The 18,163-nt window shown below is 36.2% G+C and overlaps 1 protein-coding gene across 13 annotated transcripts in view; it reads left to right on the plus strand.

The window, feature by feature from the left end:
• The window catches only part of MEF2C (myocyte enhancer factor 2C), a 125,619-nt gene that overhangs the window by 94,923 nt on the left and 12,533 nt on the right, over positions 1-18,163 (plus strand). For 9 of the 13 annotated variants that reach the window (XM_017729537.1, XM_017729538.1, XM_017729542.1 and 6 more), the window contains 4 exons: positions 1,088-1,135; positions 15,580-15,752; positions 16,932-16,955; positions 17,897-18,026. In XM_017729537.1, coding sequence (XP_017585026.1) covers positions 1,088-1,135; positions 15,580-15,752; positions 16,932-16,955; positions 17,897-18,026 — 375 coding nt within the window. The remainder of the gene's footprint in view (positions 1-1,087; positions 1,136-15,579; positions 15,753-16,931; positions 16,956-17,896; positions 18,027-18,163) is intronic. The other 4 variants (XM_017729541.1, XM_017729543.1, XM_017729539.1 and 1 more) reach the window with 1 other exon arrangement.

Genomic DNA, 18,163 nt, shown 5'->3' on the forward strand with positions numbered 1-18,163 from the left:
TCCTATCCCTTCAAATGCTCTACTATCAGCTGCTTGCATGCTTTGGGTCACTTTAAACTGTACTCCAAGAAACAAGAACTCTATTTTTAACAGTCGTAACAGTTTGTCCAAAATTGCTGTGTTGAAAAATCAAAAGAGACAAAAAAAAAAGAAAAGCTGAATGTTGACTAAGACTGAAGAAAATCAATGGAGGTAAAAAGGGTAAAAAGGGAGGGTAAAAGGGCAGACAACGTGTTCTTTCATAAAAATCAGCTTATCTATTTAATTAATGCAAGAACTTACTATACCATAAAGCTGAGGAGAAAATGTAGCCAAAGCAAAAAAATTGAAGCAAGTAAATTAGAACACTCATTACTTTAATAATCAGTCTACAGGCTAAATGCACAGTTTATTTTTATTGATTCATTCACAAGTTCCTTGATGGGTTAATGTCAGTTGAGCTCTGTAGTTCAGGCCCTTACATAGCAAGAGGTTGTGCTTTGTTCTGGTGATGATGAGGGCTCATCTCTGAATAGGAAAAATGGGGATTAGGTTATTTCAATCTGTCTGGCTCCAGCAACATCAAGACCCTCAAGTACACCAGGTTCAACAAATCATTTGAAGTCTCCAAGTGCAAAGAGAAGTTTTAAAAATCCTTAGTGTGAATGTTTGTGAAAGGCTGAGGAAATTAAAAACTATGTAAATATATATACCTTCTGAGTTCCGTTCTTGTCCAGGAACCTTCAGCCTCTTCCTCCCAATCATTTGCTTTTCTGACTAACATTCAACTAAAGACAGTTTTCAAATTAAGGACTACTATACATATCTTTCAAAAATAATTTTTCATATGCTGTGGAAGTATGAAACTAAAATAAGGAAATTACGGGTACTCCATATTTTGTGTGTCCTTGAAAGGCAAGTGTCTCATACAGGTAACATTAAACTTTATGATATTATAATTATGGGTCTGATTCAACTGCCTGTTGAAGTCAGAGGAAAGAAATGGTGGGTACTGCAGCAGGCTGATTGAAGGTAGAGAAAATGCTTTGAATGTTTGAGTGTTGTAATTTATTATGCTCATTTACAGCATTTCATTTCAACCCCGTAGGTGGCCTGATGGGTGGGGACCTCACAACCGGTGCAGGCACCAGTGCAGGTAAAGAGAAGAGAGTTTATATTTATTTTTCCAAGTGAATAAAGGACTTACTTCAAAAGTTGAGTTCTAAAATAGCTCCATTTTGGAGGTGAGATATTAAAAATTGATTGGCATTTGTTTAATTCCCTCAGCTGGGTTGTGGAGAGTTCATTGATATTTGTGCTTCTCTTATTAGTAGAAAGAGCCTTGTTTTCCAGCAGCATCAAAAATCTTGCACCTCAACAAATTCCACAGAAACAGATGTCTAGTTTCCTTCACATTAGCCTTTACATAAAAACTTTAAGGTACATTGCTTTGCCCTGTTCAAGGAAAACTCCTAGTGGAGCCAGTGTTAGAAACCCTGATCCTTTTTGCATCCTGGGAAAGTTTGCCATTGACTTTAGTGGAATTGGTGTTTCATTTTATGAATTTAAGCTTGAATTATGATTTCAATATTGAGTTGCTCATTGGACTTCTGTGTACTGTGTGAAGATTATATTTCAAAGCCCTGCTCTAAGACAATTGCTAGTCAGCAAAATCTGTTAGCATTTACTTAAATAATTAGTAATTAACTTAAGCTTAGTTATACGTGTTTGCTTAACTGGTTTGAGACACAATAGGTAAAGGATTTTCAAAATACCCAGGCAGAGAAAAAGATTAGCCATTTAGTCCTGCTCACTTAGAACTAATGAGAACTGTACTTGCTAAGGTCTGTGTTATCAAAGCAATGTTATCAGAGTAGTCCCCTTTGCTCAGTAAACTCAGTGGTTTGTAAGAAATATCAGCAATGTTACATTATGACAAATACACATTACAAAAGGCAATGGCAAAATTAATTTTGCAGTTTGAGAAGTAAACACATATGTTCACAGAAAAAAAGCTGAGTGGTAAAGCATGGTATTTTGCTGCAGTAACTGCTCTCAGAGAAAATTGTGTGGGAAAATAGTTGGAAGATCCATTTTGTGCCCTATAAACCAAGGCAGATATAAATGGCAATTCCAATATTGTCTCTTAAAATTACTGATAAAGAAATTTTGGATATAATGGTTTGGGTTTTTTTCTCCTTTGTCTATCCTCAACGTGAATTAAGGACCCCCACTCGCCTTTTATCTTCACACATAGATGAGTCACAGATATTTATGTGGTGCGTTCATAGTATAATTAGAGCTGCACAGCACTGTACCAGAAAGGCACTTTCTGCTAAAGTTTTGAGGAGTCATTTTGTATTAATTTTGGAGTAGGGGAAAGCAGACCATGGAAACTTCACTATCAGTCTCCGTTGTTCTCAAAAAAGAGAAAGCATGACAGAAAATTATAGTTTTGTTCATTATCTCTAGTTAACCTGCAAAACAGAGCTAAAGAAAGATTCATTCTGCAGTGCTCGCATTTCATCTTACTTTTAAGCTTGTGTAGAATTTCAGAAACAGCGGCAGACAGACTGGCGTAGGAATTGACCGCCCTATTAAGGGGCTCCCTCTCCTGGCTCATTTAGAAATATCATCACCTCGTTACTGGTCTCCCGTTCCTTTAAATAGACGCTGAAAAGCCGTTAGTAAAAGCAGTGTTTTCTTTTAAAACACGAGCATACTAAAATTAAAATTCATCTGCTTGTGCATTTCTCATAATAATCCTTGTGCTTAAAAAAATCTGAGTATCACTACACCAGTTGAAAATTTATATTCTTTCTAAATATTTTTTTCTTGGAAATATATAAAAAACATATATAAGCATAGAAGACAATGGTTTGATTGTTTACCCACAAATTAAGAATTTGCATTAAGCTCTCAAGCAATGTAACTTTGGAGTAGGCAATTGATTTGAGGGGCATATATATGAGGGACATTGCTAGGAATGCATCATAAATATTTAATTGCAGTAATAGTCTTTGTTCTTTGTTAGGCAATAAGAGCTTTAAACGTCATTGAAGAAGAGCTTTCTAAATCTCTTCAATGCAGAACAATAGGAAGAATTTGATAAAGGGCTGAAGGAAGATGGAAAGGTCATAATAAGGTTGAATCCTCTGTCTTAGTTGCATCATTCCACAAAGGCACTATTTTGGACAGTCATCTTTCTTTAGGGTGCAGAAGAATAAACATCAAAAGTTCTCTTTGTTCATCATTTTTCACAAGAAACAAAGAATTCTCTGTTTTCTTCTATTTAGCATCTGAGAAGCTGGTAGCATGATCATGTTTGGGTTCTTATTTCTGGCCAAATTAGAACCTTCTGAATTTGCATTTTTCCACAATATCCAAAAATAGCATATGTTCAAAATAATATACTCCAAGAAGAAGAGTCTCAACAGTTTCATTTCTGCTATTATAAAATGAAACTACTTTTACTTACTAACACCAGACCTCAGTTTCTGCACTACTTCAATAAACTACAATAAAATAAATTGCACTATAACTGCAATATCAGATATGGAAAAAGATTATTTAAGCCTGTGTTTTAAGAAGTATGTTATTTCATTGGTTTGGATTATTTCAAATAATAACCCTGGAATCATCCACAATTTACCTTGGGAGTCAACCTAAGGCAAAAATAGATCTTAAAAAGCTGACTACTTCTTTAATATATTACACAACTAATTACCATCTATGGTATTTTTAAGTTAAACAAAGGTTGTCTCAGGTTTGTTGGAGGAAATTTGTTCTTAGCCAAACACTGATTGAATAGTTTCTATCATGTGATAGTAGCAACTGCCAACAAAATTGGAGTGAACTTCACACTTATTATCATTGCTAAATTATAAATACAGCAATGTCTTTGACACTACTCTCTCAAAACAGAGGCTTTTGATTGAAAGACAGAGCAAGAACTTTTTGGACCCAAATAGCCGTGGTCTAAATCCATTTTAGTTTACTCCATAACTAATATGAAGGCTAAGTGATATGTTTACCTGTTTATATAGTAGAATATGTGAAGTTCTTTTAATTCAGGCCAACAATTGCCTTCTTATCTTCTGACAGCTGAGGTCCTCAAGTGCCAGCCAGTATCATAATTTTCTAGCACTTTCGTTCTCTTTTTTCTTTTCTGGGTCGTGTACTGACTGTGGGTGAATGTATTATATATTCTACTAGTATTTCAAGCCACATGGGAATATGTGTAATAGTAGCAGTTTTTAATTTATATGCCCTCAGGGTAGAGGCAATCTGGATGTTATATCCTCAAAGAAGTGTGGTTTAGTAAAAAGATCTGCAATCTGCCCAATTAAGCTGACCAGCAGTACCAAAAATAAGCAATGTTTTCAAAGACATCTAGCTGCATTAAAGACTTTTGGAACTATAAATACAAATAAACAAATGAATTTAATTTTTTTAAAAGAAATTAAAATGTAACAGGAATATTCTTTACTCTGCCCTGAAATCATGTTTGGCATAGTCAAGAGAAGGTAATTCTTGGACTACAAGTGTGGAATATGTTAAAAATACAAATGAGCTTGGAGAAATATTTCTCAAACCACAGCTCATGGGCAACCTGTTAGTAGGACAGAAATTGGGTTTGCCAGGAAGAGCATGACAAGTTTTTGCCTGTCCGTTATTACTTGATGAGTGCAATGACCCACAGACTTCTGATCCAAAGACTGGAAAAAATGTGGTACAGAAGCATAGTAAACAATACTTCCTGTCCAAGGAATCTCACAGTACAAAAGAAAGGACACACAATCATTCATAACAGAGTTTGTGATGCAATAGTGCCAAATCCAAACAATAAGAATTCATAAATTGGCACATTGACTTAAAACCATGGAGGGGATAAGAAACGAAAAACATAACAGCTCTGTTTTTCCTTTTCCACTTGTATTATGCCTTTAAGTGATCTTCTTCCAAGCTTTTCTCCATATAAGAAGATGTAGATAGATAGACAGATAGATAGATAGATAGATAGATAGATAGATAGATAGATAGATAGATAGATAGACTTTTTTTCTTCATTGTGTTCAGGGAAGCACCTACAGGTAGGAGATTATGTTAAAGCAGGGAGAACACTAGAACTATTTGACAGGTCTAATACATAGTATGAAGGAAATAGTCTATCTACTGAATTTCATATCTAAGTAGGCAGTCAACACAGGTTTTTCCAAATCTAATTCCATGTAACAAAAAAACACATGAAAGTCACATCAGTGAAACTTTGAGAATAAGTCTGAAAGGCTAGAAGCTGCTGTCCATATAAAAATAAAAAAATCTTGCAATATGTGTCATATGCAAAGGTTGGATGTGTTCAGTTAACATATGTGACCTCTTACCAAAGAAGAGATCCATGCAAGGCTATTCTCAGTAGACATCAGTGAAAATCTGTAAAAATTTGGCCTTTATTAGTTTTCCGCCAGTTGTGTAATTGTTGACTTAGTAGTTTATTTAGGTATTCTCTGTCTCTTCATCTCTCTAATAACAATGTTTCAATATTTGTATTTACAAAAAGACAGCCTGAAAGGTTCAAAAAGGAGAACGCCCTAAATTCACATGTGATGAACAATTGAGTGAGTCATACGAACTGGTTCTTTGTAAATGGGATTTTAAAGACAGGCATGATTTACTTCCTTTATTACAAGAAGTTTCAAATGTTCCTCAAGACTAATTTGGGTTCTTTAGATAAAATCCCTTTCCTAGTGAAGTCTGGGGGAATTTTATGCTTGCTTTAAATGAGACAGTGATTTCACTGTTTTTCCTGTCTGTGCATTCTTGCTCACTAAGACACAACACTATTTTCTGTTGCACACTGCAGTACATATTCTTGTTCAAATTCAGAAAATAGAAGGCGGCATTGCAAATTAGAAAATGTCTGGATTTCATGCCTGTCCTGAGCTCTGAATGGGATAGCTGATGCCTCTTGGATCTGGACTGCAGCAATGACTTTGCTGAGAGAAAGAAAACAAGAATTGCTTTTAAACTTTGGAAGCTATGACTGCAGCCTCACATGGCAGTTCCTGACAATATTAAGTTAACATGACCCCTGCCCTTTAACTTTTGACATGATTCACCAATTAAGATTGAATCCAACAGTTCCATTTATTTTCCAAATCTCTTAAAAGCAGATTTTTCCTGTGCTAACAGTTGGAGCAATCTCCCAGTAATAGAAGCCAAAGGGTTAGTTACTGATCTTTTCAAATAAGGCATTCTATTTATTCTTGTCTTAAAACATTTTTCATTGAAAAAGCAGTTTCTGCAAAATGATGATTTCAAACAGCCCAAAAAGGAAATCATTTGTTATCAGCAAATAATTTGTTAAAAGCAGATGATTGACAAAGAGGTCATGGCTTCAAACTGAAAAAGGGCAGATTTAAATTTGGTATTCAGAAGAAATTATTGACTGAGGATGGTGATGGTTTGACACAGGCTCTCCAGAGAAGATGTGGATGTCCCATCCCTGTACATGCTCAAGGTGGCAACCTTGGGTGGAGTTTTGAGTAACTTCTAATGAAAGGTGTCCCTGCACTTAGCAAGGGGTTTAAAACTGGGTTTCTTTAAGGTTCTTTCCAACCCAAACCATTCTGTGATTCTGTGACATGATTTGTCAAAAGCCTCTTGCCGGCAGTCAAAAGATGTAAGTCCTCTTTTCTTCCCAGGCATGTATTTTTCTCCTATGTATTTTCAGAAAGCAGTGTATTTTTCAGCAACATAGTTTTCTCTCTGACGTAAGTCACATTCTGGTGTTGCTTTTTTTTCTCAATTACTGCATATGCTGAAACAACCCATACTAAAAAGAAAAAAACACCTGTTTATTTTTTGCATAAACAGGACTAGAATGGAGAATCTTCTCAGCTAGCATACTTATAAGAGTACCGTTAAGTCCTGAAAACATATTTAGGGTAGATGGTTATCTCAGACCTTGGGGGAAGGCCATGTACGAATTGTTCACATGTTAAGAGATCAGGGCTATGCCAGTAACTGCAAGATTTTTGGAAAATCTGTGATACAAGATAAGTTTCTGATAAACATGCTCAATACTTGGCACTGACCTCTCCTATTAGACTACATCTTAATGTGGAAGACAAGTGTATTCCTAGTGCAGAACATGGACTAACATTTGCAAATGTCAAGCAAGAACAAAGAGGGGGAACTATGCAAGGTCAGGGACATTGCGCTGTGCCAGCTCCTCATGGTAGCAGGTTTGTACCACACAAGTGGTAGGGGCAGGAGATGTGTTTTACCTTGGTAAGACACTTTTTTACCATGGTAAGAGCCATTACTCTCTGATCCCTGACATTTTGCTTGGACCTTACAAAACTATGACACAAGAATACATTCCTGTTGCTCATTGTGCAGTGCCCATGTGTTTAAACTACAGCCATATTTATAAAGCACTGAAGACCACTGTATAATTATGCAATTTTTCTCAATAACTGCAACTTAGTCACTCTTTTGATTAGCTGAAGTTTCAATCAAAACAAGATAAGGTGAAATATATGGGTTCTGAAAAGAGGATAGCTATTCATAAATGTGTTAATGGAAATAACACATTTAGTGGAAATGGAAATAAATTAATCAATAAAATGAGAAGTAATGATAACAGAAAGCTAGTGTTTCTGCATGAAAGCTGCGTGATCTAAGATTCCTGAAGTGAGATGCCATTAAAGAATTATGAAAGCAGATAATAAGATGCTATGATTGGGCATTATATTATAAGAATACTGGCAATAGTAATTGTAGTTCAAGATTAAAAAAACACAAACAGGACCTTGATTTGGAGTATCTATTGCTCTGCTTTGTTGAGTCAAAACAAAACAAAACAAAACAAAACAAAAGGAATAAGGATCATCATCCTTGAAGAAGAAAGTACATTTCCCCTTCTCTCAGTGTATAACTTAACTACAGACCCTTGCTGTCTATGATATACATCACTATTCCAAAGGTTGCAAGGAGGGAATCCATGTGCTAAAATACCTGCCTACCACTTGGGAAAAATAATTGCAGTGAGAATTGTTTTGAAGGGTTTCTCACAGTCGCTTGTGTGGGTAGCCACAGGCTAATTCAAAACAGTCAGGTGCCACCTTTACATTTATTTTATTAAGGTGTGAACTCCTAAAGTGGGGAAATACTTACTGCAAGTACTAATTTAGAAACATTTAAATACAGATCTTATTATAGCAATAAAACATAACCGCAGTGTTGGTGATCAGGTTAGATTGCCATGCACTTGACTCAGAAGTGAAGTGTTTGCATGGGGTGTGATGCACAAGTCAGGTTTCTGTTCTCATGGTCTTTCATGGTAAATCTAAATAAGCCCACCTATTTCTCCATTCAGCTGAAAAATCATCTCAAATTTCTAGCCACCTAAATTCACAGCTTGCTCTTAGACTTTCAGAAATTTATTTTACAATATGTCTTGCATTGTCAAGTGACCAAAGAGCCGCTTCTTTTACTTTGAACCTTCTTTACTTTGAACCTCTGCCTGAGAAGCAGAGGTTCAAAGTAAAGAGGTTCACTGTCCTGATGGAAATCTGGGCCAAATTTCTGCATTATGGGATAAAAACGACTTCTTGCAGCAACAGGTTTGTGCACCAGCAAATACTCCACAAACACTAGATTGTAAGGATGTTCCAATTCTTATATGAACTAGACCACGGGTTAGAAATAATTTTGACTACTTCATCCACATAAGCAGTTCAGTAAGACAGCTGGCAGTACTCAATATGAAGCGTTGATGATGTGAGTTGGGTTTTAATTCCTATGTGAGGAACATGCCACCAGGACACACTGGGGTCGGAAAGCAGCTGGAAGCCTGGAAGAGCAGAGGTTCCTGGGGCTTTGCAGCCAGGACCCATCCCACTGCCCCAGCCAAGGAGCAGGGCCAGTGAGAGTACGGGACAGACCCAGATGCCATGGCAGACCCAGACCCAGGCATCCAGAACCTCCATGTGGATGGGGATGGACCAGGATGCTAGCCTATGGATGGGTATCTGGTCAGGCAAACCATTACATTGGTCAGAGGACTATTGGCACCAAACATGTCTTTCAGTAGTAAGACACATGTTGTCACAATACGTAGCATCTGAACCTAAGTACTTGAACCAGCACAGGGACAAAGCAAAACTGAATAACTGCACAGAATCACAAAATAAGCCAAGTTGGAAGGGACCCACAAGTATCATCAAGTCCAACTCCTGGCCCCGTAAGTCATGGAACAGAGAAGTAACTTCCTTCATAATATACTGCAAATATAAGCAGATAATACACAGTTTTCCTAAGGAAATTTGAAGACACCATTTACCTCAGCTGCAATGAAAGAACTGGAGATTTGGCTGACTTCTAAAATGAGAACTCACCCAGAATAATTAAATGGGATGCACAATGTGACCTTTAGCTTTGTTCAGTACAGGTGGCATGTACACCTAAATTGCCTACAGTATTGGGAGTATTTTAGTGGTTCCCAAATACCCTCTCATTTCCCAGCCAGGACAACTGTAGTGCCATCAGAGAGCCCTTTTCATCTCTTTAGACTTAAAGAGCAAGAAGTTCCCATTGACAGTTATAGAACCTGCGTGTCAAGAATGGATGAGTTAGAGAGAGTTGACTTAGATTTCTGTTGATGTGGAAATCTCTACCATTTATTTATATTATTTCTAAGTGGTTGGTTCTGAAACTAACAAAGAGTTGTTGAGATAGTTTTCTTCTCATTCTCCTCCTATTCTCCCAAATGTCTGTGTGTTCTCTGAACTGCCATCCTGTTTCAGTCCCCTCAAAAAAGTAGCTGCTGCTTTCACAAGATGTTTGAGAATTCTTCCACACAAAGTCATTAGGTTTTTTATACCACATCTCTCTGAGTTGGCTCCCCATAATTCAGTAAAGAAGGTCCATTAGTTCAGTGCAGTGGGAACAGGCAGCTATTTTAAAGTGAAGATTTTATTTTTCTCTGGATTAGGGTAGCAGCATATTAGTTTTCTTCTCCCATTTGCAGTTAGTAACACTTGTGTGCTGTGAAATGTGACACGCATGTGACATATGAGTAAGAACTTTCAATTACCTCTTTTTAAAATTATATTTAGGTGAACAACAATACAGCTTCCTAGCATTAGTTCTTTGTTGTTGGTATCTTTTTATTTTGGGTGATAAACCGTAGCCTGTTTCAACAGTGTGTATGCATAAAAAAAAGACACATAAAATGTGAGAGAGAAAAGGAAACTTTTATTGCCTTTTAATTAGTATTAAGAATGATTACCATTCCTCCAGAAAATAGGAAAATAAACCAAGTGATGAGTGCAAAACTGGGTGCAAATTTAGCAAAATTTCTATTGATTCTTTCATATATATGCATATATTTTGAAGTTATAACTTCTGTAGATAACTTGAAGAATAGTTTGCTCTTGTGTTTATATAGATTAATTCCAAATTTAACATTCTTTTTGAGAGGCTTGGTGATCAGTCAATGGGGGAACCCAGAATATAGAGAATACTTCTCTGCCTGTTTTGAAGGGTTCTACCCCCCTGGACCATACTGGTTTTGACCTTCCCATGGAGAAAATTACCTACCCTCTGGGAAGAATTAGAATCTACAATGGTGTGGATTAGGTGATAGAATATTATGTAAGATTGTCACAAGGTGAAAAATTTAGAGTTTTTGGTTTTAATAGTATAGTAAGTAGATAAAAGCAGAAAACATCAAAATGGAGGATTGTTATTGTTCTCCAGACCTTCTTCTTCTTCTCCATCTACTCCATATTCTGCGGTAGAAGTGGTCTGGGATGATTGGATAGAGAATTCCACAGTTCCTGCCTGTGTGACTAGAAGATTTATTAGACATTGGTAGAAAAGTGAAAATATCTTGCATTTTAAGATTTCATTGGGCAATTTACCTTTAAAAAGGCTGTGTAATCTTGATAATTCGGCTTTTGCTGCATTCTCTGCTTCATTCTATGTCTGGGTCACGTCAGTGGCTTGTACTTTCCTGATAAGACTTAATAAACAACTATCTGAAGATTGAGAAAACGAAAGGTCCCGTTCGTCTCTAACTCCTGGCAAAGACTCTAAAAAGTCTCTCCCAACAAGGGGAGACACAATTAAAGGCACGGACTGCGTCAAATCAACATATCGTATATATGGGATATGCATTTAATATAACCAAGCAAGAAGCAGATATCCTCCATGAAATCCAATGTACATATGCATCTTGGAAGAAATACGAAAGTTTTCACAAGAGCATACACTTATTGGAAACTTGAAATGAGCGTTAGTATTTATTAAAACTTCTTCAAGAATTTGAAAGTTCACTTTCTATTAAAATTAATCCCAGGTTCCTAAGCATCTTGTAAATTCTCAACCCATATGTTCCGTGAAAAGCACTAGAGTAAACAAAAGAGAGATCAAATAAAGGACATATAAATTGTGTGTCTTGTTCTTCGTTCTCCCACTCTACTTCTTCAGACTACCATAGAGGATTTTTCATTCAATATATCTCTATATCTTTGAAGTCACAAAAGATTAAAAACAAAAAGAAAGAGAGAAAAAAAAAAAGAGAAGAAAAAAAAGTAGGAACATGACAGTTTCAAAAGTTCAAGAAATCAAAATACTAAAATTTTCCAATTTTTCCAGACTTAAAGACTTTGAATTATTAAAATGATGTTCAAGAATGTTGAGAGGTAAGGAAAAAAGTTATTCTTTTCTCATTTGTGTTATCTTAACACGTGGAAACCTTCCTGGCTTAAATACTCAGTACAGAATTATTGTTCTAACTCTAAAACTATTAAGAATTGCAGTCACTTTGCAACCCCTCTAACACCAATGACCAAAACTCCTTAAAAGGCACAGGTGTTAATAATAGAGGATGAAAGGAGAGAAGTAAACTGCTTGCTCCCTGTTCTGTCCTGAGTAAACTTATGCCCTTCTGGTATCCTGAAAATCTTAAAATATGGAAGTGATTGTTTAAGGTGGTATTACATGAATTTGTAACATAGTTAATATTGTAGTTTTCCATGATTAAATGGATTTTTTTAATAATTCTTCCTGATTGAATAACTGTCAGTGCACAAATTCTGAGTTTTTTGAAAAGTGATATTACAGGGCTAATCATGCAGTTTGTACTTGGACAGAATTCATTCTAAAGTCAGTGGCACTTGTACCTAAATGCAAAATGTGGGAGCATACCCAAGAGGAGTGTTCTGTGCTCAGAAAGCACTTGACTTTATATTCTGCCATTAATCTAAATACAATTTCTGGCACTGCATTTCATGACACGTGCTGCTCCAACAGTCCATCTAGAAACAAGCTCTTTCCTGCATAAAATATTTTTGCTCCTACAAGTCAGTATAATACAAGGAAAAAAATTCTTTTTCTGAAAACTTATGGAATTGAAAATGCTGTAAATTTACAAATTCTGACATATGCCCTTAAAAACTTCTGCATCCACTGTTTTTATTTTCATTATGGATTACAGAATATATTCATAATGTTTAAAAATGTTCTATTCCATCAAAAATATGGCTTTTAACCAAATAAAAATGTAAAGCCAACTTGTTCTAAAATCCATCTGGTTTTCATTTTCTTATGATCTATAATCAGGAAATCCATTCATATACGACATATAATTTTTGTGCTTTCAAGTGGAAAGTGGAATGAGATGTTCTGCATATGGTCACATCTAAATTGATAATTGTCCAGGCAGAGTGCAATTTTAAAGTATAGCATGAAGGAAGGTTTAATTTGTACATTAGAAGTCTTATACATTTGTTTTGCCTCTGAATGTAAATGAGGCCATTCTCTTTGGTGGATTTATCTGAAGGTGGGACAGCTGCCTCAAAGCAGGCCACAGCCCTCTTGAGTTAAAAGGATACAGTTTAAAGAGCTGGTTTAAATGCAGACTCTTCTTAACTGTAAACCACATGCATGCATTCATCACTGATTTCCAAATGATGGGTTTCTGTATTACTGGTTTAAGGTCCACAGTCTTACATTCCTGAATCCTCATTATACCAAAAGAATAACAAGTTGGTGACTGGAAAGAAGAACTATTATTATATGGCTCCAAAATGCTAGCTGGCATAATATGCCATGTACAGCAGAAATCATCTGGCAAAGAAAAGATTGCAGTAGTTCTTAAAAAGAATTTGATGTTTTTAAAATATATATATAAGAAATCTAATCATTGTTCAAACTATTTTACATCAGTGAAGGTGTAAACTTCAGATGAAAGTTTCTGAAGAATAAAGCTTCATACAGAAGCATTCTTTCCCCTAATGTTTAATAGTAAATTATATTAAGTACATCTTATGTAGGAAATAGGAGTTCTTTCTTGTAAGGTCCTTTGTTCTCCAAAAATCACAACTAGAAACAAACATACATTCTATTTTGCTATATATCTTAGGTCCTATATTGTAGAACTGAAAAAACTGCTGCTTCAAACAATTTCATTGTCACTCTGAACAATTCTTTGTCATACAACAGATTTCACAGGCAGTTTTACGTCCTGCTGGTAAAATACCTCCTGTATGAAACTGACACCAGAGAAACCCTCCTTTTGCTTCAGTTTCTGCTGTTGAACACTTCATGCTTTGATTTTCAGTATTCAGTTTCTAAATGATGAACTTTTCAAAAATGCAGTGTGGTTTCTGGCAGAAAATATTGTTGTATATTCAAAATGCCCCTTCTAATTTCACTGCCTGTAGTAACACACAGCATTAATTAGAGCATAATAGATAGCTAATCTACATTGAGAACAATTGCTCATTTTGAAAAAAAAAAGCCTACTGACACAAAATGGAAAATTTTGACACCATTCTGCTGAGCTTGCTTAGCAAGTCAAAAATACATTTCAATAACCCATTTTATCTTACTAACTGTATGATGTTATTAAAGAAATAAACAACAAGATTAACTAAACTTAATCTCTAAAGTCATTTTAATACAGAATATTGGAAGTGATCTGAGTGCTCTTCAGTTTTCATTATTTTGCAAAGACTTGGGAGATCATGATAATAAAAAGCGTGAGAACAAACAAGCCAGGCCAGACCAGTTACTAAGGATACCTGACAAATACAGATTTCAAGCAGTTTTGTGATAATTTTCCTCTGCCTTAATCCTGGTGTTCACAGTTCAGGGTCTCCAAGAGCCTAAAGTGGCATACTTGTATTTAACAGCCTCTGACAGATTTTATTTCCATGTATTTGTTGATTTGATAAATACAAGTAGCTGATGAGCTTGAGGATTAAAAACATTAAAATCTTAGTCATGCTTGGACACACTTCATTATCCTAACCAGAGGAGCAAATTGCTGTCATGTACTGTCATTTTTATGCCCGCCTTATAGACATTATCAAATTTAGTTCCATAATCCATTTATGTTCTTTAGGGCTATAAACCCCATTTCACATCCGGGGAAAGAGGCAGGAGGAAGTGAGATACCGTGTTCTTCACTGACTTTGGGACTACAAAGGAAATTTGAAGGTCCAGGGTTTTTGACCCAGAGGGCTCTGCCACACTCACTAGCTCATCTTCTCACACAAATTCTAGGCTGTCTGTTGCAGCTCATGAACAAAGGCTGAGCACAGAACAGAAAGCCTTCCCTAGTGTTTCTTTGGTATTTACCCATGAAAGTTTTCTCTTTCCATACTAATTTTCATGCTATTCCCTCTCTATGACTGGGCAGTTTCTGTACCTCTCCTGAGATTGTGTAGACAGAATTTCAAGGTTACACTAAAAAGTCATCTTTTTCCCTAGATTTTATGTGGGTAAGAGGTGAAATCAAGTGAATGAAATAGGAAGGTCTCATTTTTATTGGTATGGTAGGTCAATAACCTTATGGATACATAGTAGTCAATACGGTGTGGTGAGAGAAGAAAACCCTTTTTAAAAAAGGCAAAAGAAGCATTTGCTTGTCAGAATTGTCCCTGGGGCCTGCAGAAGAGAGATGAAGATGAAAGATACGGTGGTGTTTTCCAAATAAGGTTATGATGTGGCTCCCATTGACTTTAGTGTTGACAGACCAGGTCCAAAAAGTGTAGTGAAAAAGACCCCAAAGCATTTATGAATCCTCCTGGTCTTCCCCCCGCCTTTTGAGGAAATTATTTTTTTGTTATACTCATCCTTTGTTTAAAAGCAAAACAAAATCATGACCTGCAAAGGGCTGAGTCAGGAAAGGCACAATCTTCTGTAGTTGTCAAGAAAACATGGAATAGCTTTGACAGTTTTTATGCCCTTAAATTATCTGACTTTCCTGCTCCTTGTAAGGCAAATGCCAGATGTTGGCTGCTACTAGGGCACAGTATATCATGCTATATACGACAGTGCTGTAAACAGAGTTGTATCATTGAGTTAATTTCAACACATCACCGAGATGGCAGCAGCCATGAGAGAAAGCATTTGAAGACCAGTTGTTCCAAATATGGCACATGTTGTATTTTCCCATAAGGATACATGACATAGATATTTACCATGAGTTTTGTATTTCACAGCTTTAGAAAGGCTTAAAAAAACCAGTGGACTTTATCAAACTTCTCTCTCTTTTTTTTTTCTCTTTTTTTACCTTAATAGGAAATGGATATGGCAACTCCCGCAACTCACCAGGTCTGCTGGTCTCACCTGGCAACTTGAACAAGAATATGCAAGCAAAATCTCCTCCTCCAATGAATTTGGGAATGAACAACCGTAAACCAGACCTCCGTGTGCTTATTCCACCTGGAAGCAAGAATACCATGCCATCAGTGGTAATGCATTTTCAAAGCTCTTCTTTTTGTCTCCTTCAGATCGGAGTTACTTAGGAATTTCAAGGCTGGCTCAGGCAAATAAATTCTTGATTGTTTGATTTTTCTGATTTGGGCTTGACATCAAGCTGGGGACGTAGGCTGAGCCTCCTTGATTGCTTTTTTAAGTCCTATTTACTTCCTACTTTTTGTCTGTTGGGTTGCTAAAGAGGAACTGCGCCCTGCAGAGTCTAAACTTCTGCAGTGTCTTTCCCAGTAGCTGAAAGAGTCTTTCCTGAATTTTTTATAAAGGCTGACTTTAACCCTGAGGATTCCTAACTTATTATGTTTTTCTTAAATATTTAGCCACACAGACTCTTAGCAGAAGGCATATTAACAGCAATAAATTAATTTGAGCCCTACCACTGTGAGTTCCAAATTTTGTAATGATAAGGTAGTAAATAGAGCAAGAGAAAAAGGAGTATGAAATTTCTATATCTCCTGTCAGAACTAGTGAAATTTAGGCAATAGACTATGCTAGAAGGCTGAATTGGGAAGGTATCGTGTCCACGCCGGACTTTCCAAAAGTCCGTTTCCACGTAAATCTTTCATGAGTATTTTAACATTAAAAGTGAACTTAATTTTAAAAGATGGTAATGTAAGTGATGCAGCTTTCCATTTTGTAACAAGCATTATTAAAACAACTTCCAAGTTGGCTTCTTCAGCTTGATGCAAAATAAATTAATCATCAAACTAAAACTGTCCATAAATGTGATGCTGCCTCCTAAGTGAAAAAGTGACAAATAGTCCTACACAGCAATACTCAAAGCTGACCAAGGCAGTGACAAGCTGTCTGCATCAAATGAATTATTCCAAGCCCTTTAAAAATTATATTTTCCAAGGGACTCTTTAAGTTGTCAGGTATAGCAAGACAGTCTGCATCCAATGGCACTGTGGAAGAAAAAATTAATTCTTAGAGAAAGTCTTGTGCTGAAACCTGGATAGGTTGTTCCTACAATTGAGACAAACACTCCAATTGAAGGACAAATAAGAGATCTATGAGGTGTATTTTTTCCAAGCTATGCTCAGAAGTTGTTTATTTTGCTGCCCCTATGAGATGAAACTATTCTGTAAGCTAAAAACCTACATCCTGGTAAATATTTATATTTACTAATTTTTAACACTCCTTTCCTATGCAATCAGTCTGAGGATGTTGATCTGCTTCTGGTAAGTGGTAATGATGTTCATCTTAATAACAAGGAAAAGAAAACCAGTTATTTTTCATTATGTAAGTGAAATGTTGGTTGAAATAAAATGGAAAATGCTACAATAGCTATGTTGTAAACAGAAAATTCATCACAATTTTTAAATATAGCAATAGAACGCCAGATGCAGTTGTTGTTCATATTCAAATTATGCCTGCTAGAATTAAGCTTTCATTTTGGTGGTGGTGGAGAGCATGTAAACTTACGTTGTTGAAGATGGTGGAGCCTTATGACATCTTTTTTGGTGGCTCTCTAATCATTTTTTCCTGCCAGTCACATAATTAGAGTTCTCTAGTGTAATTTTTACAGTGCAACATCTAGAGCCCTGGAGTTAAAGATAAGCGAGTAACTGCTGTGTAATCTAACAGCCTTGAAGGCTTGGGGCTTTTTTTTGCACAAAAAGAAGTAGTCAGAGCTCCATCTCCTGGTAAGAGTTCAGTGTTCAGCAATCTGGGGCTGCTCCTCACTTTCAAAATCCAGAAGAGCTGGGTTTGGGGGTTTTTCTTTTGCCTTTTTTGTTTCATTTTGTTTTGCTTTGTGGGTTTTATTGGTTTTTGTGGTTGCTTTTTTTTCCTATATGAGTGAAAAGGAAAACGATGGGAATAGAGCTTATATATTTCATTAGTTTCTCACATGATCTGTTCTACCAACAATAAAAGCAATCTTACTAGTTCAGTTACCTAGGAGATACTGATGTAATGGGTTACTATGGTGACAACTGGTCTCTTGAAAGCTTATAAATGATAGGGTTGGCAGAGTTCATCAAAGCCACATGTTAAATGATTAATTTCTAGAAGTTTGTTACAGTCTGTATTTCTCATGCACAAAACATTCCCAGAAAGCAGATACACTCAACTGACTTAAAACTGGTCAATAATATGTTTATTTTACTTACTTTAAAAGAATCAAAGGATAAATAACTCCCAGTCTGCTCAGTCATTGGCTACTCCAGTGGTTTCCGTAGCAACTCCTACTCTACCAGGGCAAGGGATGGGAGGATACCCATCAGCCATCTCAACAACATATGGTACTGGTGAGTATGAGTGCAGGATGCAAAGGATGGGGAAGGGAGCAAGGTGCTGACAAGTGTTTATCTCAGTATTAATGAATTAGCTAATGTTCCTTGGGAGAAACTGAAATATTCATAGCTGTTATGCCTTTGCACTACAT

Source organism: Corvus brachyrhynchos, unplaced genomic scaffold (genome assembly GCF_000691975.1).
Source record: "Corvus brachyrhynchos isolate BGI_N302 unplaced genomic scaffold, ASM69197v1 scaffold213, whole genome shotgun sequence".
NCBI lineage: Eukaryota > Metazoa > Chordata > Aves > Passeriformes > Corvidae > Corvus > Corvus brachyrhynchos.